The 25,424-nt window shown below is 38.5% G+C and overlaps 1 protein-coding gene across 9 annotated transcripts in view; it reads left to right on the top strand.

The window, feature by feature from the left end:
• The window catches only part of LOC126236662 (uncharacterized), a 295,980-nt gene that overhangs the window by 114,118 nt on the left and 156,438 nt on the right, over positions 1-25,424 (top strand). For all 9 annotated transcript variants that reach the window (XM_049946131.1, XM_049946135.1, XM_049946136.1 and 6 more), the window contains 2 exons: positions 13,397-13,448; positions 16,371-16,511. In XM_049946131.1, coding sequence (XP_049802088.1) covers positions 13,397-13,448; positions 16,371-16,511 — 193 coding nt within the window. The remainder of the gene's footprint in view (positions 1-13,396; positions 13,449-16,370; positions 16,512-25,424) is intronic.

Genomic DNA, 25,424 nt, shown 5'->3' with positions numbered 1-25,424 from the left:
CCCTTGTGGGCATTCTCCCTCTGTTTCCCTTCCTCTCTCCCCCCCTCCCTCTCTCCTGCCCCCTTTTTCAACCCCTCTCCCTTCTCTCTCTCCTCCCTTTCTCCCTTCTCATCTTTACCCATCTGTCTTCTTTCCCCCTGCCCTCCCATCTTTTCCCCTGTTTCCCCCCTCTCCCTCATCTCTTTTTGTTGCACCCTCTGTACTTTTTTTATATTGTTATATAACTGCAATATCATCTGTCCAAAGACCTGCCTCTTTCCCACCACCCCCTCCTTCCATCCTTCTCTACCATCCCCTCCCCCCCCCCCTCCTCCTTCCTCAGATCAGAAAACTGCTTTCAGTAATCAAGTATCAATAATTAATGTTGCTGTGGCTATGGGAGTGTAGATTTGAATGTCTGTGTGGTTGTGTATTTGAATGTATGTGCTGTTGCTGGAGACAAGCTGCTGCTGGAAAACTAGTGTGAATGCTGCTATTTGTTATATGTTACTATGCTCCACACATCGATCTGTTTTGGTGAGTGGTTGTCTTTCCATTGATTTACATACTGGGAAATATAAAACTAGACAACAATATACACTGGGTGATTGCCAAGATTTTTTAGTTTTGTGAGACGTAAGCTACATTTTAATATCAAGATACTATCTTCAGATGAAACTACCAGAGTACGGAATGAAGGAACTTGGTTGGATATACCATACACACTGTGTGAATAACCATTTTAAGTCTGTGCAAATGGTCCAAGAGTTTGAGCTAATTTTAAATGACTTACAGTACCTCATTTCATCACAAGGACACTGCCATTTGAAGTAATTTGTTGGCAGATAATAGGAGAACTATTGCTAGGATGGATACAATGGTTTCAACTGGAAGGTATTAATACTGCTGCAATGAATAGTGTAGTAAAGAGCAATCTATTGTATTCTGGGAGGAGCAAAATAAGATGCGTGGGGAAAAAGTCTTAATCTTCATGTAGAAGAACAAGTATAGTTGAATGTGCATCAGAGTATTAATAAAGAGGAAACACAAGTTTGGGGTTGCAGTAGTAGTTAACAGATTTTAATTTGTGTTTCCTTTGAAGAGAAATTTGGTTGCTGTCATAAGTAAGAGATTTACTACTTTCAGACATTTCTTATTGGCATAAATATAATTTAAGTGTAGTTGCATTATTTAATGTGTTAGCATTTGTTTAAATAAAGTGAAATGGTGCAAAAAGTGCACATTTCTTCTCATGTCAGCTTATATATTTCTGGACCCAGTATGACTCATGAGAAATGTTTGTAAACTGTCATATAATTTTTTATTTCACTAAATCTACTCTTTTCATGCGATGGAATATTGTGTTAAAGTTTTATAAAACCTATCAGCCAGGTGTGACAGATGTGGATGTTGTTATAGGTTAATTAAACTAGGAGTGTTTTCAGAATGTTATAAATTGTGGTCTCACTGGGCATGCAGTGGGGAGGATAATGAAATACTCAATGAGTATCTTCCATCGGACTGTAGATTATGTCAGAAAGATCAGAAAAACACAGGAGAGAAGGAAAACATTTATACCTTTCACAAAGAATTAGAAGGGTGGAGGAATGGAAACCTTGTTAACAAATTTGGAATTTAGTAAACCTTATACAGATAAAGATGAATGTATGTGCATGGTACAGAAAAACAGTGCTGGGAATCTTTCAGAAGAGTTGGGGTAAAGAGAGAGAAATTAGGAAAAGAAGAGTTCTGTTCTGGTGGCCATTTGAGAGATGTAGTCTGGCAGCTACAGGAAACATTAGGTTCAGGATACCAGGTGGTGAGTATTGTGAAACCTAGTGCTAATCTTAGGTACAGGAAACGTAGAAAAAATCTGTAGAGGTTTAACCAAAGATAATTTGGTATTCATATGTGGGGGAGCCAGAAACACTCAGGCTGGAAACCTCTATATCCACTTCCATAATCTGCAACCCACATGATGGTGTGTGGTGGAGCGTCTTCTGGTACCATTAATTGATCCTTCCTTCCCTGGTCCACTCATGAATGCCACATGGATTGAATGATTGTCTGTATTATCTCTAGTTTCCTGAATTCTTTTCTCATGTTCATTTCATGAGATGTATGTGGTAGAAAGTAATGTGTTGTCTGACTCTTCCTGGAAACTGCTCATTCAAAATTTCAGTAGTAATCCTCTCTGTGATGCACAATGCCTCTCTTGTAGCATCTGCCACTGAAGTCTGTTGTGCATTTCTGTAAGGCTCTTGCAGTGACTTAATAATCCCATGTTGAAATGCACTGCTTTTTGTTGGATCTTCTCTATATTTTCTAACATTCGTACCTGGTAAGAATCTCAGATTTCTAAACAGTACTCAAGAGTCAGTTGAAAAAGTGCCTTATAAGCCACTTCTTTAGTGGTTGAGTTACATTTGCTTAAGATTCTTCCTATGCATCTCAGGCTGTCATCTGCTTTTCCTACTATTTGTTTTATGTGGTCATTCCACTTAAGATCACTTTGGATGGTTACTCCTAGACATTTTACTTCATATATGGTTTCCAGCAATTTATCATCAGAAGTGTAATTGTGCAGTAGTGGATTTCCTTTACTATATGTCCACAATATCTTACATTTATTTATGTAGAGCATCAACTGCCAAAAACTGCAACATTCATCAGTCTTCTGTAGGTCATTTTTCAAATCAATACTGTCTACTGGGATTGCTACTTTCTTATGGACAACTGTATCATCTGCAAAGAATCTTAAAGAGCTTCCAACACTTTCTACTTGATCATTTATATACTTTGTAATTAGTAACAGTACTATCACACTTCCCTTTGGTATCCCAGAAATTCCCTTTACATCTGTAGACTTTGTTCCGTTAAGAGTGACATGCTGAGTTCTGTCTGCAAGGAAGTCCTGAATCCAGTCACAAATTGGTCTGATACTTTGTGAGCTCATTTTCTTCATTAGATGGCTGTGTGGAATGGTGTCAGATTCCTTCCTGAAGTGAAGGAACATGGCATGAATCTGAGTGCGGAGCAAGTTGAATTTCACAAAGCTCTGTATGCAAAATCCATGTTGATTTTTATAGAGGAGATTTTTGTCATCCAATTCTTGAGCATGAAACATGTTCCATAACTACAATAGATTGATGTCAATGATATAGGCCCATAATTGTGTGCATCTGTTCTATGATCTTTCTTATGTCAATGATATAATCCTATAATTATGTGCATCAGTCCTAAGACTTCTCGAAAATGGGAATGACGTGCTTTTTCCAAGTTGCCAGGTACATTTTATTTCTCCAGTGAACTATGGTAAACTGCTACTACAAGAGAAGCAAAGTTCTTTCACATAATCTTTGTAGAATCTTACAGTACTAGGGCTGCCCTGAAAAAAATGAGCAGCTACTGTTCACGCAAATGTAAGTTTTTTAAAAGGTTAGGTCATGCCATGACCAATCTTAGATTAACTCTCATGTGAAGTGAGTAAAAACATATGTGGGAATTCTCCTCAGAGTGGATATGAGACCTCATGTAGGTGCTGTTCCTGTGGGTGCTGTGAGGAGATTGGGATAACTCATTTGGCCCATGCCTGAATACAAGAGGTAATGACAAGTTATCAGATCTATCATAAAAAAGCATGAGGGGTTCTAAGAGCATACAAAGGCAAATCCCTGTGGTGATTGGGGCCAGGTGAGATGAACATTTTAGGTTAAATTAAAGATTCACACAAAAAGTATTAAAGGAAATTAAAGTTACAGTGACTCTCATTTCATCACATAAGAGCAGAGGGAATGAAATTGTTTCATCAGAATATTAGGCGTATAAAAAATAAATTAAATGAGTTGTTAGTTTCTTTGGAAGATAGTAGTTGGAAAGAAACTGATGTCACTTGTCTGTCTGAACATCATATAACCAATGGGGGTTCAATCTTGTAATAAATGGTTACAAATTAACTTCATTGATTGATAAAGTAGGAGTTTCACTTTCATAAAAAATGAATATAAATTCAAAAATATAGAAATCAGTAAATTTTCTATGGGATAATAATGGGCAGTGTAATCTTTTTTGTTGTTCTAAATCTTCACTTGGTAATTGGGAAATTTTCATGATGGAATTTGATGTTTTATTGTGCTGTCTTTAGAATGAAAGAACAGATTATTTGTTTGTGGCAACTTCATTGTAAATTTCTTAAAATAATCTCACAGAAAATGTACTTTAGATAGGTTCCTGGGCACCTGTGGTTTAGTCAACTATAAATTTCCTTTCATGAAAAATCAAGGAAGTAGTATGAAAGCTGGTTGATTTTATTCGAGGTGCTGTGGCATCTGTTATTCCTTGTGGCCACAAAACCCTATTTTTCAACAAATCTCTATTCAATGTGATGGCCTTAGACCAACTTACTGGGAGGGCCTCTATGTCTGCTTGATACCACTCTAATGGTCAATGCTGGTGCCAACACCTTGCTGCACCACTAATGTCCCCATCATCCATGTTCTGCTTCCCATCGAGTGCATCCTTCACTGGGGCAAACAGATGGAAGTCTGAAGGTGCAAGGTATGAGCTGTAGGGTGGACGAGGAAGAACAGTCCTATGAAGTTTTGTGAGTTCCTCTTCAGTGTGCAGACTTGTGTGGGGTCTTGCATTGTCAGGGAGAAGGAGAACTTCATTTGCATTTTTGTGATGACAGACATGTTGAAGTCATTTCTTCAATTTCTTGAGGGTAGCACAATGCCTTTCAAAGTTGATCACTGCACCATGAGGGAGGACATCATCCAAAATAACCCCTTCAGATTCCTAGAAGACCATCACCATGACTTTACTGGCTGAGGTTGCAGCTTTGAACTTTTTCTTTGGAGGAGAGGTAGTGTGACACAACCCCATGGATTACCATTTTGTTTCCAGTTCGAAATGGTGAACCCATTTTCATAACCTGTGATGATGTGTGACAAAAAATTGTCACAGTCAGCCTTGTAATGCACAAGCAATTTTGCACAGACGGTCCTTTCTTGCATTTTATGGTCTTCTGCTAGGCAGCAAGGAATGTAGTGGATACACACCTTTGAATACCCAGCTGGTGGACAAGTACATAAGCACCACCAACAGAGATGTACAGATGAGCCATGAAATGTTTAATTGTAATCAGTCGATCACCTCAAACGAGACTGTCCACACATTCCAACATTGCAGAAGTCACAGCTGTGCACAGCTGGCCAGCATCTGGGAGATCAGACAGGTTTGCTCAACCTGGTTGCAATGATGACAGACACTTCACTCAATGACTCACCATGGTTTTGTTCACTGACAGGCTCTGTAGACATTCTGCAAGCACCTATGAATATCTGTAATGCTCTGGTTTTCCTCAAAAAAAAAAAAAAAAAAAAAAAAAAAAAAAAAAAAAAAAAAACCACTCAATGACAGCTCTCTGCTTGGAATGAACCTTTGTTACAGACTCCATTTTGGAGGCTACATATAGCACCGTCACCTATTAGAGCTTCATGAGACTGTAGGAGCTGAAGTGGGAATATTGCATGATGTCTCACAACAAATTCTGCATTTTTTCAACTGAAATTGGCTGAGAAGAAAAATGTGTTGCATTACTTATTGAATGGCCGTTATACATTGGAAGATAATGTATTTGTACAAAAAGCAAAGTTAAACAATAACATGCTTACCTAGTTATAAATAGAATGACAGATCACGATATACTGTTAATCACATTACATAACTTCATTACAAGTACAGCCCAGAAACAGTGAGGATGATTAACGACAAACCAGTGGAAAGTTTTAAGGTAGGCTTAAAAATGTTCACTAGGGTGAATTGTAAAGTGTACCTAATGCCAATTGTAAATTCAACCTTTTTTTAAAAATAAGTTTGCAACCATTTTTGAAAGCATTTTTCTGAAGAGAGTAATTTCTATAGGTATTAAAGCATGTGTGAGATCAGAAAACGAAATGAAATCTATGTGAAATGTTGTTGAAAGATAGCCAGGAAAATAAGTCTTAGAAGATAACACTACATCTATTAAAGAAACTGAGCATTATCTTTTTATATACACTTATATAATAATTTGCTATTTTTTAGTATTTTAGACAATATTTTGTTTTCCTTTAGTCTGTGGCCTATTATTATAAAAGCCATGGTATTTTCGTTAGTAATAACACACCAGTTTCTCCCAGTTGTTTTAAAGCATTTTGTACATTTTGTTGTAGTACTTTAGCCATGTGGTGGACTTGTTCACTTTAGTGGACAGCACTTAACGTTGCTTCTTTGGCATTTTTAATCAATCCTGAGCTTGCACACTTCAGTGGGCAGCAGAAAGTGTTGCTTCTTTGGTGTTTTTAATCAATCCTGAGTTTGCAAATACACACAGGGTGCAGTGCTAGTAGGGAGTATCCACTGTAGCAGACTGCATGCATTTGCAGCCTCAGGATTGATGAAGAATGCCAAAGAAGTGACAATGTCAGGTGTCCACTGCAGTGGACAGCTGCATTATAGAGCTAAAGTTAGTGTCTTTATCAGTATTTCTCTGTAAACAACATAGATTCTTTTACGCACATGCGCGCACACACACACACACACACACACACACACACACACACACACACACACACACACACTTATTGTGTGGACAATCGCTTCTGCAATGTAGACCAGAGATTCAGGGACTTCTGATATTCCACCTGTGCAAGTACTTACTCTCACAAAGTTACTGCAGTCACTGTCCTACCCTGAATAAACATGTTGTTCCTTGGCTTTGTTCTCCACATGCAAATGAAAGAATAAAACTGTGCAATAGTTGTGCTGTTCTCTATAATAATTCGTTTTATAATTTTTCATTTGTAAGTATCATTTGTTGGTAAGAATGCACAGTGATACACACCACTCTTCCGGAGTGATATATAACACTGAGTTTTACAGCTGTTGCCAAATTCTCGATGATTTCATGGCATACTGTAAGCAAACCTAACAAAATCATACCTAGCAACTACACAGGTTGAATGGCAGAAACAAGTGTCACTTGGAAACTTTTCAAAATGCAATATTTCATAAATGACTCGCAATAGGATCTGCAAAGAACACCTCTGACATTCTAATTTACCCTACTTTTATTTTGTTAATGTTAATAGGCGTTGTTTCATTTAAAAAGTGTATGTTTGCACCAAAAATACACTTTATAAGTATTATTACAATCTGTTTTTGGCTAACAATATGAGATCCTATCAATCCATTGTGTGAAAACTGCACAGTAATACCGATTTCCATTTCCGTAATATCTGCGGTGCAATTCTTAGGTGACTCATCTTGCATATTTCTTCCACCTTTCAACTTTTCCTTCTTTGCTTAGTACTTGTTTGCATCTGAACTTTTGATTTATATACAGCTGCTTTTTCTTTCTCCAGAGGTCTCTTTAATTTTCCTATAGGTGGATATATTTTCCCCTAGTTATACATACTTCTGTAGCCTTGCATTTGTCCTCTAGCAATTTATGCTTGGTATCGCCATGTTACCTGTTTCATAATCTGCTGCCTTCACTACTTCATGTTTCAAAGCAGCTCGACTGTCTTCTGCTGTATTCCTTTTGACTGTATCAGTCAATTCTTGGCTAATGCTCCCTTTGAAACTCTCAACAACTTCTGGTTCCTTTGACTTAGCCAGGTCTAATCTCCAAATTTCGTTGCCTTTTTGCAGTTTCTTCAGTTTAATTGTAATTTATGCTCAGAGTTTACATTTGCTCTTGTAAATATTTTGCAATTTAAAACATGTGCCAAAATTGCTATGTTATCATTATAAACCATCCAGTGTCTCCTGGTCACTTCTCATATGCAGTCTTCTTCCATGATTCTCAAACCATATGTTTGTGTTGAGTATCTTATGCTTTGTGCAATATTCTACTAAGTGGACTCCTCTGGCATTCCTTTCCTAAAGCTTGTATCCTCCCACAATTTTTTGAAAGAATATATGGGATAAAGGAAATTATTCAGATAGGAAAATTCAGTTGAGATCTGCAACTAAAATACAATAATAGTAGTAACAGTAATTCAATAAGTACATTCTATGTTCTATTCATCTCTTCCTTTTACTGGTATTGAATTTTAGTCCCACAGCACAATATTCTATATTATATTCTTCTCTTCCTTTTACTGTTATTGAATTTTAGTCCCCCATCACAACTGAATTTTCCTATCTGAATAATTTGCTTTATCCCATACATTCCACGAATCCTTTCTTCATTCATGGGGCCTGTAGGCATAAGAATTTGCATTGCTGGTGTAGGTTTCTGCCTTGGCTGTTATAATGAATTCATTATACTGTTCATAGTAGCTTACACATATTCATGTTTTCTTATTCTTTGTTAGACCTACTCCTGCATTACTCCTGTCTGATTTTGTATTTATAACACTTTACTCACCTGATCAGAAGTCATGTTCATCCTACCACCAAACTTCATTAATTCCCACTATATCAAACTTCAACATATCAATTTCCATTTTCAAATTTTCTAATCTATTTACCAGATTAAGTGATCTAAAATTCCATGCTCTGATCTGTAGAATGATAGTTTTGTTACTCCTGATAGCTCTTGTCCAGAGACCCAAATGGGGGACTGTTAACCTCTGGAATATTTTTGCCAAGAAGATTCCATCATCATTTAACCACACAATAGAGCTACATGCACTTGCTTTCAGTCATTTATAGTATCAGCACAGCAAGGCACCTACAGTATGGCTAACTGTATCAGTGAGGTGCACAACCACCCCATTTTGGTAAAGTCTGTGGTTCGTGGGCAATACTTAATTTATTACTTATTAGTCGGATACACTTCCCTGTTCATTAACAAATTTTCATAATCTTGAAGAATTATTGAAACTGATAATTGGTGGTAGATATAACCATAAGATTTTAATGGTGAATAACCTGTCATTCAACAACATCTTTGCCTCTGCACTTCCGCCTCGATTGACATCTCTGCCCAAACTCTTTGTCTTTAAATATGTCTGCTTGTGTCTGTATATGTGTGGATGGATATGTGTGTGTGTGCGAGTGTATACCTGTCCTTTTTTCCCCCTAAGGTAAGTCTTTCCGCTCCCGGGATTGGAATGACTCCTTACCCTCTCCCTTAAAACCCACATCCTTTCGTCTTTCCCTCTCCTTCCCTCTTTCCTGATGAGGCAACAGTTTGTTGTGAAAGCTTGAATTTCGTGTGTTTGTTTGTGTTAGTTTGTGTGTCTATCGACCTGCCAGCACTTCGTTTGGTAAGTCACAGCACCTTTGTTTTTAGATATATTTTTCCCACATGGAATGTTTCCCTCTATTATATTCATGTCATTAATTTGAACCCAACAATTACGTTTGTTATTGTCACTGTTGCATTTCGAAATCTTTTCTGTCGTCTTATTTTCTATTTCTGTTTTTGCCAGTAGTTTCACTTTGTATTCACCTTCTCCTTTTTACCGTAATCCACTATACTATTTTATCCCGCCTATATATACTCAATAATACGTAACCCACTTCCATACCATAACCAACTACCGCTGCTATAAAATCCACCGTTTCTAGTTCACAAACAGTTCCTTTCACATATTAAACAACCATTTCGGCTAGTTCTAATAACTTTTGCTTTATTTCCATTTCCGTTTTTCCCACATCACTGATAATTTTTAGCCGCTTCCCCCAGGTTTTAACGTCATTACTTCTTCGTCAGACAATTGTTAGCTTCACTTTCATAATCGGCCACCACAAAACCACTCCTTTTAATACATTTATACGCAGTTTTTTTGAAATTTTCCCGAATTTCTCCATCCTTTAATGTGTTTTGGCGGCAACACAACCACCTAACCTTTGTGCACATCGTTGTCTACCAACCCAAGTCCAACATAGCCCAGCCGTAACTAACACCTTCTCGCCTTTTTTCACACCAGATCTCCAGTTACTTTCCAGTTCACCTTTATCTCTCCCCATATATTTTTATTTTCATTTTCATTTCAGCCTCATTTTACACTTTCCACCTTCTAATACCATGTCACCCTCACAACACCCCCACAACGACCTTATTAAGTTTTATTTACATTCCCTCCGCAAACATGCCTTCGCCCTAGCCAGATTACGCTCCCATATTCTATTTTCTCAGGCTTGTCTGACATTTGGCATTACCCCCAAAGGCCTCACACTTAAAGTTCCCATCTCTGGCTGCAACCTCTCTTTCCATCAGTCCCTATACCAGTTCCAAACTGAACAATCCATTGCCCTCACCCACGTAATCCTTCACCTACACATCAACTCAGCCAATGAACACACCCATCAACTCCTGTCCTTAATAAAAGCCCTCAATCTTTCCTCTCCCCCATCCACACTGGCTTTTTAGAGCATCCTCCTACAGGCCAACCGCAAATTAGAACAGCATGCCACCCTCCACCTCAAAAAAACTTTCCAATGTCCTGGTTTCCCACCTCCGGAAAGGCAACTCACTCACCCTTCACAACCTTTCCAGCAAACCTCAACCTCCTCTCATTGCACACAAACCCAGTCTCTCCCATCTACTCAATCTCCCACTTCCAGCTCCACTCCCTCCAAAACCTCAAAATTCCAATCAACACAATCTGGAACCACAACACCCTAATTCAGTAGTTAACCTTTCCTCCAAACCTCTCTCCCAATCCGAAACCTCTGTCCTATCCAAAGGCCTCACCTTCAGCCTCACTCCCAGATTCAACCAAACAGCCCTCGTCAAAGATTTACTGTCCTACACTCGTACTCTCTGCTGGAAATATCACTTTGCCATGAAGAAAAACGATCCTAATCCTACTCCTAATGGTACAACTCCCCAAGACACTATCCAAATTGAACCCTGCCTGGAACAGTTCCGTCCTCCATCACAGCGGGACCCACCTCCTCTTCCTCAAAATCACCCTCTCCAAACCTTCCAGGAATTTCTGACTTCCAGCCTTGCCTCTCAATCCTTCTTTAAAAACCTTAATCCTACTCCCAACATCACCACTGCTGAAGCCCAGGCTATCCATGATCTGAAGGCTGACCAATCCATCGTCATTCTTCCGGCGGACAAGGGTTCCACGACCGTGGTACTTGATCGTCGGGAGTATGTGGCTGAGGGACTGCGTCAGCTTTCAGACAACACCACATAAAAAGTATGCCAAGGTAGTCCCATTCCTGATGTCCAGGCGGAGCTTCAAGGAATCCTCAGAACCTTAGGCCCCCTGCAAAACCTTTCACCTGACTCTGTCAACCTCCTGACCCCACCAACACCCCGCACCCCTACCTTCTACCTTCTTCCCAAAATTCACAAACCCAATCATCCCGGCCGTCCCATTGTAGCTGGCTACCAAGCCCCCACAGAACGTATCTCTGCCTACGTAGATCAACACCTTCAAACCATTACATGCAGTCTCCCATCCTTCATCAAAGACACCAACCACTTTCTCAAACACCTGGAATCCCTACCCAGTCTGTTACCCCCGGAAACCATCCTTATAACCATTAATGCCACTTCCTTATACACAAATATTCCGCACATCCAGGGCCTCGCTGCGATGGAGCACTTCCTTTCACGCCGATCACCTGCCACCCTACCTAAAACCTCTTTCCTCATTATCTTAGCCAGCTTCATCCTGACCCACAACTTCTTTACTTTTGAAGGCCAGACATACCAACAATTAAAGGGAACAGCCATGGGTACCAGGATGGCCGCCTCGTACGCCAATCTATTCATGGGTCGCTTAGAGGAAGCCTTCTTGGTTACCCAGGCCTGCCAACCCAAAGTTTGGTACAGATTTATTGATGACATCTTCATGATCTGGACTCACAGTGAAGAAGAACTCCAGAATTTCCTCTCCAACCTCAACTCCTTTGGTTCCATCAGATTCACCTGGTCCTACTCCAAATCCCATGCCACTTTCCTTCACGTTGACCTCCATCTGTCCAATGGCCAGCTTCACATGTCCGTCCACATCAAACCCACCAACAAGCAACAGTACCTCCATTTTGACAGCCGCCACCCATTCCACATCAAACGGTCCCTTCCCTACAGCCTAGGTCTTCGTGGCAAACGAATCTGCTCCAGTCTGGAATCCCTGAACCATTACACCAACTTCCTGAAAACAGCTTTCGCATCCCGCAGCTACCCTCCCAACCTGGTACAGAAGCAAATAACCAGAGCCACTTCCTCATCTCCTCAAACCCAGAACCTCCCACAGAAGAACCCCAAAAGTACCCCACTTGTGACAGGATACTTTCCAGGACTGGACCAGACTCTGAATGTGGCTCTCCAGCAGGGATACGACTTCCTCAAATCCTGCCCTGAAATGAGATCCATCCTTCATGAAATCCTCCCCACTCCACCAAGAGTGTCTTTCCGCCGTCCACCTAACTTTCGTAACCTGTTAGTTCATCCCTATGAAATCCCCAAACCACCTTCCCTACCCTCTGGCTCCTACCCTTGTAACCGCCCCCGGTGTAAAACCTGTCCCATGCACCCTCCCACCCCCACCTACTCCAGTCCTGTAACCCGGAAGGTGTACACAATCAAAGGCAGAGCCACGTGTGAAAGCACCCACCTGATTTACCAGCTGACCTGCCTACACTGTGATGCATTCTATGTGGGAATGACCAGCAACAAACCGTCCATTCACATGAATGGACACAGGCAGACAGTGTTTGTTGGTAATGAGGATCACCCTGTGGCTAAACATGCCTTGGTGCGCGGCCAGTACATCTTGGCACAGTGTTACACCATCCGGGTTATCTGGATACTTCCCACTAACACCAGCCTGTCAGAACTCCGGAGATGGGAACTTGCCCTTCAGTATATCCTCTCTTCTCGTTATCCGCCAGGCCTCAATCTCCGCTAATTTCAATTTGTCGCCGCTCATACCTCACCTGTCTTTCAACAACATCTTTGCCTCTACTTCCGCCTCGACTGACATCTCTCTCCAAACTCTTTGCCTTTACAAATGTCTGCTTGTGTCTGTGTATGTGCGGATGGATATGTGTGTGTGTGCGACTGTATACCTGTCCTTTTTTCCCCCAAGGTAAGTCTTTCTGCTCCCGGGATTGGAATGACTCCTTACCCTCTCCCTTAAAACCCACATTCTTTCATCTTTCCCTCTCCTTTCCTCTTTCCCGATGAAGCAACAGTTTGTTGCGAAAGCTTGAATTTCGTGTGTATGTTTGTGTTCGTTTGTGTGTCTGTCGACCTGCCAGCACTTTCATTTGGTAAGTCACATCATCTTTGTTTTTAGATATATTTTTCCTACGTGGAATGTTTCCCTCCATTATATATATTTTGCCTTAATGTGACAGAATGTTATTATTATTATTATTATTATTATTATTAGATATAATTATGATAATTGAGTGTACTGTGTCATTTAATTACGAGGTCTGTCTTTTATTTCAGATGGGCGTAAGTCAAGGTGGATGCAGTGCTGTAATTGAAAGAAACAATACAGGTAAATAACAAATACTATGTTCTTGAAAAGCCTAGAGATTGTCAGAACAGAAAAAAACTGGATGAGGCTGATAGAATGAAAACTGGAGATAACCTGTCATTGTTTGTAATGTCATGTTGTAGGTAGTCATCTTTTGATCTAAATGTTTGCATGATGTGTTGAGTGAAAATAATCATAGTATGTGTAGTGGAGACACTGAGTGATATTTAGTCACATACTCAATAGCTGCAACATAGTAAAAACCTCATAAGTGCTTGCAGTTGTTCAGCACACCTAAAGATACAGACGCACACTCAACTATGTTGTTCAATTATTGAAGCTCAAAGTATGCAAGCTGAACTAGAATCTTCCAGTCCTTGTTTATATGCTTATTGAAGCTCACCACTTCAGCTATATAGTTAGTGGTTACCTTTACCTTTTGCATTTTAATACATGTAGGATTTCCAGCATCATGTAGGCTTAAATCTTGAGTTTCAGTACCTTCATTTTGTGTTTGAATATTTTAAAATAAATGCAGGTTGTTTGGTTGACTGGAAGTTGATTGATCACATCTTGCCTGCCTCACGCTTTTTATTTCTCCCTTAGATTAGACAATGAAATGCTTGAAGTAATTTATTTTTATTGGTAAAATAAAACAATAGAAATTCCAGGTTGAAATATCAACAATGTAGGAAAAGATAGAGTGCTATTACCATAAAGATGACACCTGAAGTTGTAGACAGGCCTAATTAAAAGACACTTACACATTAGCTTTCAGCCTTCATCAGAAAAAGAAAGAGAAACACACACCATTCATTCACACAAACAAGCACACCTTACCCACATATTATCGCCAACTCCAGCTGCTCGTACCAGAATTTATTGGTAAGTCATGTTTAAGATATAGACCTGTAAATAATACTGTGTGAGCAAAATAAATCTGTCCCAGAAAATATTTATAAGACTGTGAGAAATTGATACATGTTAATGAACAGGAGAACTGCCTGTCAGGGAAAATGCTGGAAATTGGATGCTGTCTTTTTTCTTTGCACATGCATTTTCTGCACAGTCTGCCCCAAGAACTTCACTGTGTCAATATGTTTGAGCGATTGAGAGGAGCAGACATGTTTTTTGACCAGTTAAGTTAACACAAAATGGCACTCACGATAAAACAGCACATGTTCATTGTCAGGTATTACACAAAACACAGTTACAGGAAATGTGTATGATACTGTATATGCAAGAGTTTAAGACTGGAAGTGTTTTGACAAAACCTCGAACACAAATATTAGTGGCAAAATGGTGTGAAATGGGCTTTGTAGTGAATAAAAGAATTTGAACACAAGATAACACTGTTCAAGTGCAGAAAATACTGGAACAAAATCTGATGGAATGCCAATGCCTTTTATCTATGCAAGTGGGAATTAAGAGATTTTCCTGTCAAAATATTATTAAAAAGGACCTGCTATTCTTAAAAATTTACTGTTGTGCATGAGTTAAGGCCTGCAGATGAACTTCCATCCATTTAACTATGCAAGTGGTTTCTGAGTGGAGCGGAATCAAGACTTTTGGATCCTCTGTTTCTCATTTTTCCAGATGAGGCCTGATTCAGCTTGTCAGGGTATATGAACTTACAGTATACGTGCCAATAAAAATCTCCAACAGTGTGTGTGTGTGTGTGTGTGTGTGTGTGTGTGTGTGTGTGTGTGTGTGTATAACAGACACACATACACAGAAGTGCCAAAAAAACTGGTATAGGCATGTGCATTCAAATACAGAAATTAGTAAACAGGCAGAATACTGTGCAGTGGTCTGCAATGACCATGTTAGACAACAAGTGTGTGTCGCAGTCGTTGCTGCTGCTACAATGGCAGGTTATCAAGATTTAAGTGAGTTTGAATGTGGTGTTATAGCCAGCGCATGAGTGATGGCACACAGTATCCCTGAGGTAGTGATGAAGTGGGGATTTTCCCATACGGCCATTTCACCATGTACCGTGAGTATCAGGAATCTGGTAAAACATCAAATCTCTGACATCGCTGTGCCCTTGATGACTGCATGACACAAAGCTTTATGCCTTGCCTGGGCCCGTCAATACCGGCAGTGGACTGTTGATGACTGGAAACATGTTGCCTGGTTGGAGGAGTCTCATTTCAAATTGTATCGAGTGGACGGATGTGTATGGGTATGGAGACAACCTCATGAATCCATGGACCCTGCATGTCAGCAGGGGACTGTTCAAGCAGGTTGAGGCTCTGTAATGGTGTGGGGTGTGTGCAGTTGGAGTGATACGGGACCCCTGATACATCTAGATATGACTCTAACAGATGACACATATGTAAGCATCCTGTACGATCACCTGCATCCATTCATGTCCTTTGTGCATTTCGATGGATTTGGGCAATTCCAGCAGGACAATGCAACACCCCACACATCAAGAATTGCTGCAGAGTGGCTTCAGAGACACTCTTCTGAGTTTAAACACTTCCACCGGCCACTAAACTCCCCAGACATGAACATCATTGAGTATATCTGGGATGCCTCGTAACGTGCTTTTCATAATAGATCTCCACCCCCTCATACTCTTATGAATTTATGGACAGCCCTGCAGGGTTCATGGTGTCAATTCCCTCCATTACTACTTCAGACGTTAGTTGAGTCCACGCCACGTTGCGTTGCGGCACTTCTGCATGCTCACGGGGGCCCTACATGATATTAGGCAGGTGTACCAGTTTGTTTGGCTCTTCAGAGTGTGTGTGTGTGTGTGTGTGTGTGTGTGTGTGTGTGTGTGTGTGTGTGTGTGCGCGCCTGTGTCACAACACAAAACTTAAAAGTTTATGTGAGTGCAACCATTATTTTGTTCTAAATTATTGAAAACTATATTTCCTTCTATAAAATGTAAATACAGAACTGAACATCAGTTCAACTAATGTTGTTTTGCAGCATGCTGGGATATGAGTTTTCCTTCATGGAACAGTCCACCCTTCAGTGGAAGACATTTCAAGCTAAAAACATACTGCTACAATAATGGTGCTTATCAACGGACAGGCCTTAATGCTACCATAAACTCTGGAAGTTGGACAGGTTTGTGCAATCTCATGTAGGGCATAACCATGACATTAAATTAATATTCTTTTATTATTAGGGTCTGAAGTGCTACTGACCTTTTTGATGCCTCATATATCTAAGGAATTTCTTATTGACTCCCCCTTCTGTGATTATTTGATGTGGTGAACAGTTATTGAATAAATGTAAATGGCACTGTAGAATTTACATTTCCATTCGTTTCCCATTTATTGACACAAAACTTGGTTCCAATGATCACCTTTATTGTAATATATCAACATCAATTTTCTGGATCAAACTTGCAAGCTATATTGATTATGAGTGGTCACACAAATTCAGTTGTGGGAAAGATTAACATAAGAAACATGCATCTTGACTGTTCAGTCATGACTTAGAACCATACTTACTAAATACTAACTGCAGACTGATTAAAACAAATAACATAGTGTCAGAACTGTTTGAATACTTGCCCACCACTGATTGTTGGTTTATGCGCAATACCTATATCTCAGATGAGGGGGGTATAAATATTAAAAAATATGAAAATATAGACCTGTTACATTTGGATATTAACAGAAAAGACAGCAAAAGTAAAACATACACACACAATGTAGATGGTGAATTTATCTTGATTAGCTATTAGCTGTAGAATCTGAAACTGGGAAAGTTATAGGCACTGTTGATACTTTTCTCGGGTATGCAGCTGGATAATGTAGTCATCTTGATACAATATTTCAACAGACAAACTGGCCACCATCTTCAGGTGAGTGTGCTGATGCACAGTCTTGCTGTTAATTCTTGTAAAACACAGTTCCAGCGAGATTATGCATCAGCATACTCATATGAAGATAGTGGCATGTTGGTCCATTGAAATACTGAGTCAAGATGACTACATTATCTGGCTGCATATCCCAGAAGAGTATGATGAGTTACTACACAGAAAGGTCTATTTAATCACATATAGGTGTTGTTTACCATGATGTAGAAATTTTAATGTCTACTGGGATTTACAAAGCCTTTAAAGAATAATGTAGAAAGGCAATTTCTATAATTTGAATATTTTATTAACTAACAAATTATTTTAGTGAAATTATTCATATTTGGAATCAGAGTAATGGCAGCTAAAAAACTATTAAAGTAGAATTTTGAGGTGGATACATTTTAAGTTTGGAACAGCCTGGAAAATGGAAATGTTGACTATGAATAACTTATGAAATACTGAATAACAACAATGGAAATTCTTGGATGGAACAATACATAAAATAAAGGAAAAGCAACCACTCACCTTTAGCAGACTTTTGTGTGAAGTGTAAGCACATTTAACAGTAAATGGTATTTACTAGCTTTCCAACTGTGGCTCTTTCTCCAGCAAAAGTACACACATTCATACACTCAAACATACACTGTCGCAGCAGCATAAATAAAAATTTTGCTGTTATATGTACACATGGTATATGTATTGCATTTGTAATGGACAAAAAATTATGTATTTAAGGATCAGAACTGTAGCAAGACGGAGTTATTTCAGCTTGCTGCATCTCCTTACCACACATTGGATTATATAGATAGATATTATAAATAGCTAGCTGGATAATCCAATTTTTTAAAAATCACAATAAATTTTTAGTTCAGTCAAATCATAACAAACCACAGGTTGTCACAAAACATTAAATATACAGAAATTTTGACCAGGTTACCACTGACCGTTACATATATCATACGTTTACATATTAGATATTGCAAGATATGGCAAGCTAATCATTGTCATGCAAAATGAAATTTTTTTAAAAATGTTAAAAAGTGCAGAATTATCAATTACAATTTTATGCATCCATATAATCTGTGTGTTGAACATTTAAGGACTTCTACATTTTTTTTTAAATTGTCAAAAACTTGGTATTTTATATGAAGCCACTTTTTTAAATTTTTTCATTAATTCTCCATTTCTACTATCCTTGTTACTAACTATACTTAGTTTAGTTTCCTTCTCTGAGTCCATTTCTTAGGTTGTCCCCCAGCATTTATATGTCCTTGGATTGAGTCCTTTTTGCTACCACAATTCAGTGTCTACTTCCTCAATGACATGGAAAAAACAAAGAGAAGAATTCTACATCTGTAAATATATATAAACCATGCTAATTATTTTCTGTTGCTTGATAGTTGTTCATATTATATAAAAACTTATCTTCAAAATGCAATTAATTAATCTTTTCATGTCATTTAATGCCTATTATATAAATTCAATATTAATGTCAGTCTACATTCTTTCAGTTCAGTTTCCCATATGATTTTATACCAATAAGTCTTAAATACTTTATAAGATACACATAGAGAGAATGAAAATACCCAAATTACAAGGAAGATTATGTTCATGGTGTACTATTATTCTGAAAGAGAATACATACTAGTAATTTCAGTGAAAGAAAATTAGTCACAAACCAAAATCATGCCGTTATAAATATTTACTTCTTTACATTATATTCATTTTATTCTCTTGATTTATCTACTGATCTCTCGTTCTGCCATGTCCTTGCTTCAATCTGATGTTTCTTAGCATATTTATCCAATACTTTTTTGTGAGGAGTTCGTTTTTAACTTGAACAGCCACTAAAATGTGAATGTGGACAGAGCATACATATTGAGGCTTTTCTTTTTCTAATGGGTACTAATCTGACTATTGTGCCAATGACCTAGTGTGTTAATTTGTTTTTGTGACAGCATACGTTGTTTACTCAGTTTTGCCAGTTTGTGTGATGCATAGTATATATTACTTTAAAAAATATCACTTTACTTTTACTTAATACAACCCCACATTCTTATACCTTCTGATTGTCTACTGACAAGGTACCTAACAAAACCCTAACATTAAAAATTACATACTATTCCTTCATATTCTTCAATTATTATTTTGTTAATTCTGATATGATAGTTCTCATATTACACTGTCTGTCAAAAAAGTGAGAAACCCGAAGGCCATGTACAGATGTCAATGTAACTTCAGTGGGTATGTAAATGATTAGAGTTGCAATTCTCCATGGCAGATAGAATGGGCCCCACATTGTATTAGTGCTGTTCATGTTTAGTGTTGTTACCATGCCTGGTGGGGTATGTGAGATACGTGAACAGCATCAGATGCTGAGTGATCACTGTGAAGGACACGGAGAAAATGTGTGTGCATTTGAGGTGTTTTCAGCATAGTTTGAGAGGGGCCTCAGTGTTGGTCTCTGTTTGACTGGAGTATTGAATTGTGTAGCTTCCAGATTTGTGGTGCATTTGGCTGTGACAGTGGTCTGAGTTTTCAGATTTTTGGTGCATTTGGCTGTGACAGTGGTCTGATGTTGGTCAGCATGCAAAATCAGGGCAAGTATACTCAAAAGGAAGAAAGGAAGGTTAGGGTTTAATGTTCTATCAACATCAAAGTCATTAAAGATGGAGCACAAGTTCAGAATGTTTGAAGGATAAAAAAAGTCAGCTGATCCCTTTCATAGGAACCATCCAAGCACTTGCTGGGGCAATTTAGGGAAATCAGGAGTAACCTGAATTTGGATGGACAGATGGGGATTTGAATTATTGTCCCCCAAAAATGAGTCCAGTAATCTAACCGCTGTGACACATTGCCTTGTGCAGGCATACCTGTCATTATTATTCTGGTCAACTATGTCTGAGCTGTACTAAGGATTACAGCCATATTGTGCACCAAGAACATCATAACACATTCACATCTACACCTGCCATGTGAGAACAAGTAATGGTCTCTTTACAAAATTCATTGTAACAACCTCCATTGGTTAGAGAGTAGTAGCAGCTGGACTGTGGAATTACCATTCCATGTGCAGGCTGCTGTTGACACCAAAACAAAAATAGCTGCTTTTGGAGTGGTGGTCTAACGTTTTTGACAACTAAGAGTGTGTGAAGTCTATGAGCAAACTTCTCACTTCTCTTATATGAGTGTACTTACTTGGTGTATACACCCGATCTTCTTCTCTGGATAACCAGCTTCTGGAATCTCTCTAAACTTCTTCTCTGAAGAATGATGCTAGTTACAGGAACCTTTAAGGCTCTCTCACCACTTGTGAAATAATTCGGTACTCGAAGAATACTTTTCAATAACTATTGGTATATTTGAGCTTCATAAGTACAGAGTTCACACTTTACACATAAACATTTAACTTCTCATAAGTAACTCGTATCGTCTCACATTAGAAACAGATTTAAGTCCATTTAGAAAAGAGTTGGCTTTACAACCATGTCTCTACTACAAACATATCGTAAAAATACGTCTTGCCTCCAGCAAGTCCAAGATAAGAGTTATTTTCACAATTCAGAATCTTAATTGTTCTTTTGTCACTAACAATAGTCACAATTACAAATAGCACTGAATAACACAGAAGGTCCTTGGTTCTTCTGTGTGCTCTCACTACGACTTCCATGGATCGCCTGCCAAGTACCTGTCGGTGCCGTTCAACCACCGCGTCGACGTTTTGCTCGCAACTGATTCACTTGCACACACAGACAGGTGACGCACAGTAGATAGGGTTTCTTTCTCCCACTCATGTCTAAAATATCATGTGTTTGAGATGGTGGAAGGCCAAGTGGTTCTAGAATTTACGCAGAAATTCTCGAAACACTGCATATCCCCCCCCCCCCCTTCAGATTGGACACACGATATTTTATACATAATCGTTATGTACATAACATCACTCACAACAACATTTCATATGATAGCAATATACTTTTCTCATACATGTTTCTACATACACCTTTCACTTCAACAACAATCTTTTTTTTCTCTAGAACAATCTTAGCTGAGCGTTCCTTTATTCTGTTCTTATTTCACCTTGACATCAAGACCTGAACATTTTTTGTGTTTTTAGTCATCTTTTATAATATTTAAGAATTGTGAGGACTCTTTCCTTATTTCCAATTGTAAACTTCAGGTGTTCATGACACTTGAGTATTCTATTATTTCTATCCTTTATACTACCTTTTCTTTAGTATGTACTAGCTTCATTATCAGTTGTAGTTTAGAGGAACTCTGGGCAAAATGAAAGTGTTCTTTTTGACACTCGTGAACTTACATAAAATGTAATAATGCTCATTGTACCTAGAATTCAAACTTTCCAGAATAATCTCTACAAAATTTTGTGACTTTTGTCATGAACTGTCCCTTTTTCCTAGGATCAGTAGCAATACCATGCTTGTGGGTTGACCTTATGAGAGCACTTCCTCTTTCTATTCTGGAAGGTATGCACCTTTATCAAACATTCCTGTTTTTTCAGGCCATTGGTCATCCTGTCTCCAAGTAGGTACGCCTGCCCTATGTTCTTAGCAAATGCTGGGTATGCCCCCTCATCCTGTCTGAGTTGGCCTCATGATTCATTACCCCAGTATATCATTTCTATGTATACTATAATTAAGTATTTTCTGGTAAAGTTACAAATCGTCTCTACACTCTGCATATACTTCTCAATACTTCATCTAATCCCTAGAGTCCTCCTATATTTATCAACTTCTATACTTCCAGTAGATGCCATGTCTGTATACACTATTCAGTAGATAAAATGTTTACTCAGGCTATTAGAGCCCCACTATGCTACAATTCGTCACTTTATCAGAGTATTTATTATACTGACTTTTCTTACATGACTACCACGACCAATTCCACTCTTGCCTGCATTCTTTTCCTTCGCTCACACCTCCTTCTCATATGTACACGATTTAGAATTGTCCTAGTTTTTTAGATACTTATGTATATGTATAAGTGATGTAGAACTGTCATAGTTTTCATATATATATATATGTGTGTGCACGTGCGTCTTCTTGTGTGTATGCGGATGTGTGTTCGTGGAAAAATAGATAGGTCCTCAAATGAGAGGTAGGAAAGGAAAAAAAAAAATAGGTGTGGTTGCTAAGATCGAAGAAGAGAAACAAGATAGCTCCAAGGACAGGAAACCCTACCCACCCCCCTTCCCTAGGATCCCTACCTCGCAGGTACTTGGGTGAGACACCAGAGGAGGTCTGGTGTTAAATCATCTCATACAGAATGGGCGTTCCCACCTTCACCCTTGAGGTCCCCGAAGGAAATCTTAGTGACCCTATGGAAACGGCAAATGGTGAAGAATCAGGCACACTTGTATGTGAGGGTTGTCAGAAAGGTGTGATGGGTGTTTTGTGTTAGCCATGATTTATCTGTTTGTGGTAAATCATGCTTTCATCTATATTACCCACCCATTTAAAACTTTATACAAACCCTCCCATCTACATCGCATCTTTTAAAAGGTATAAAAAATTCTATACAAAGTAGAAAATTATACACTACAGTATAACAGCTGTTCAGTTCATCACATTATGTTATATTTTTCACAAACATAATATTCTTATTCCATTTATTTCATCTAAATTTGTATTTGTTTTATTGTCATATCCAGTTTACCAAGTAAAGATTACAGGATAGTTTAAGATTTTGGAATAGAGTACAGTAAAGATTACAGGATGGTTTAAGATTTTAGAATAGACTACAGAATAGTTTAAGATTTTAAAGGAATTTGGTGTGGGAAAACTATATGGGAAGAAACGCCAAAAACAACTCTGGATCCGACGGTTGTCACTCCGCCCGTTAACTCAGAATGTTAACGTCCCTGGGGGGATTAGATGACTCCACCCGGATCCCATGGATCTGTATTAACTTCACTTGAGCAAGTGCAGACCAGTACTTCTCTTTAAAGTTCTTTTGAAATTCTCCCCACTGCAAATCAGTCACTACTTCACTAGTTAACACCACATTAGGTGAAGTTACTCTTTTTCTACTTGATCCTGTATAAGTTTGAATTCTCTCCAGAGTTTGCCTATGTCATTTCTGGTATCAGTAAGTTTGGGAGAAGCCATAGGCGACATGTTCCCAGATGTTATTCTCTTGGTGACTTTTCAGTCTATGATCCCTTCAAATTGTCCTTCCAAATTACTTACATTTATGATATCAGGGCTTGCTATTTTCTCTTTATAGCTTCTTTCTACATTATCCACTCATGTAGTTACAACTGTAATTTGTGATTGAATGACAGGAATTAACTCACTCTGCTTATCTACACTTTCTTTTAAAATACTCAGTCCCTACTTTACAGTACTAAATTTAACTTTACACACATTTTTGAAAGATCCTAATTTTTCACTGATTTCTGATTCTGAATTATTACATTTAATCGATCATTCTGTTTCTCACTAAAGTCAGTGAACAGTTGATTTGCATGAATATCCAATGAATTAGTTAATTCTTTCTTTAATTCTAAATTCAAATCCTCTACTTTACTATTCAAGGTGTCAAATTCAGTCTTTAAAGCATCCATGCCTTCGCTTAGATTATCAAATTCTTTGCTCTGTGAGTCGACTTTAACATTTAACAATCCTAAATCCATTGTTTGGACATTCAGTTGGGACTTCACCGAGTCTAGTTCTCTACTTAAAGTTGCACTCTGTGCATCTAGTTTAGAATTTAACTGCAGACTCTGAACATTTAAAGCTTCATTTAATTGAGCATTTACTGAGTCTAACTTAAGACTCCGGGTGTTCAAAGCTTCCCTCTGAGCATTTTAGTTAGAATGTAATGAGTCTGTCTTAAGATTCTGAGCTTTAATTAGATTTACTGATATACTACCAGTCAGGCACACCCTTCTTTAGTAATTCTTATAGCCATGACCGGTTCTGACATCTCTCTAACTTGCTGAACGTGATCCATAATTTTACAAGCTTTAGACCTTGTGAGCATTTAAAATTAACTTTAAGTATAGTAACTACATTAATAAAGTTCATTAAATGGTTTATACCACTTTGTATTAAAACAATAAAGTTCTGTTTTACACTCACATGGCATAGAATCTGGGCTGCATCAATGAGCGGATGTGTGATCAGCACTGGTGAACAGCAACTGGTGCCAATGACGCCAGTTGTTGGTTTCCACATAGGTGTTGGTGAGCGGAAGTGGAAGCAGGTCAACACCAGTGAACAGCAACTGGTGCCAGCGGCGTTGGATTTTGGTTTTAGTGTCTGTGTCCCCATGATACTTGTGACAGCTGTGTACTCTCTACACCAGATCGTCTTAATCATAGTGACCTCAGCATATATCTTCTTAAAGAAACACACTGGAATCTTCTTCACTATTTCTCAATTCAGATTTTTTTCTCTTTTGAATACTCAGTCATGTTCTGAAGTCTTGAAGCAAAATCTTTATCGCATTTGGTGTGCTTATTATGGCAACATACAACATACACCTTTCTTGTTTTTGGTCTTAAAATTCCTGTTTTTAAAGTCCTGTCATGGTTGCCACATTCTAACATTTTTGATGACTAAGAGTGTGTGAAGTGTATGTTCAAACTTCCCACTTCTCTTATACGAGTCAGCTTACTTGGTGTATACAGCCGATCTTCTTCTCTGGATAGCCAGCTTTTGGAATCTTTATAAACTTCTTCTCCGAAGAATGATGCTAGTTACAGGAACCTTAAATACTCTCTCACCACTTGCAAAATAATTCGGTACTCAAAGAATTCTTTTCTATAACTATTGATATATTTGAGCTTCATAAGATCAAAATTCACACTTCACACATAAACATTTAACTTCTCATAAGTAACTCGTATCGTCTCACATTAGAAACAGATTTAAGTCCATTTAGAAAAGAGTTGGCTTTACAACCATGTCTCTACTACAAACATATTGTAAAAATACGTCTTGCCCCCAGCAAGTCCAAGATATGAGTTATTTTCACAATTCAGAATCTTAATTGTTCTTTTGTCACTATCAATAGTCACATTTACAAACAGCACCGAATAACACAGAAAGTCCTTGGTTCTTCTGCGTGCTTTCACTATGAATTCCAAGGATTGCCTGACAAGTACTTGTTGGTGCCGTTCAACTGCTGTGTTGACCTTTTGCTCACAA

Source organism: Schistocerca nitens, chromosome 2 (assembly GCF_023898315.1).
Source record: "Schistocerca nitens isolate TAMUIC-IGC-003100 chromosome 2, iqSchNite1.1, whole genome shotgun sequence".
In the NCBI taxonomy this organism is placed as follows: domain Eukaryota; kingdom Metazoa; phylum Arthropoda; class Insecta; order Orthoptera; family Acrididae; genus Schistocerca; species Schistocerca nitens.
Note: the sequence above shows the minus strand (reverse complement) of the source record. Positions and strands in the feature narration are given on the sequence as shown.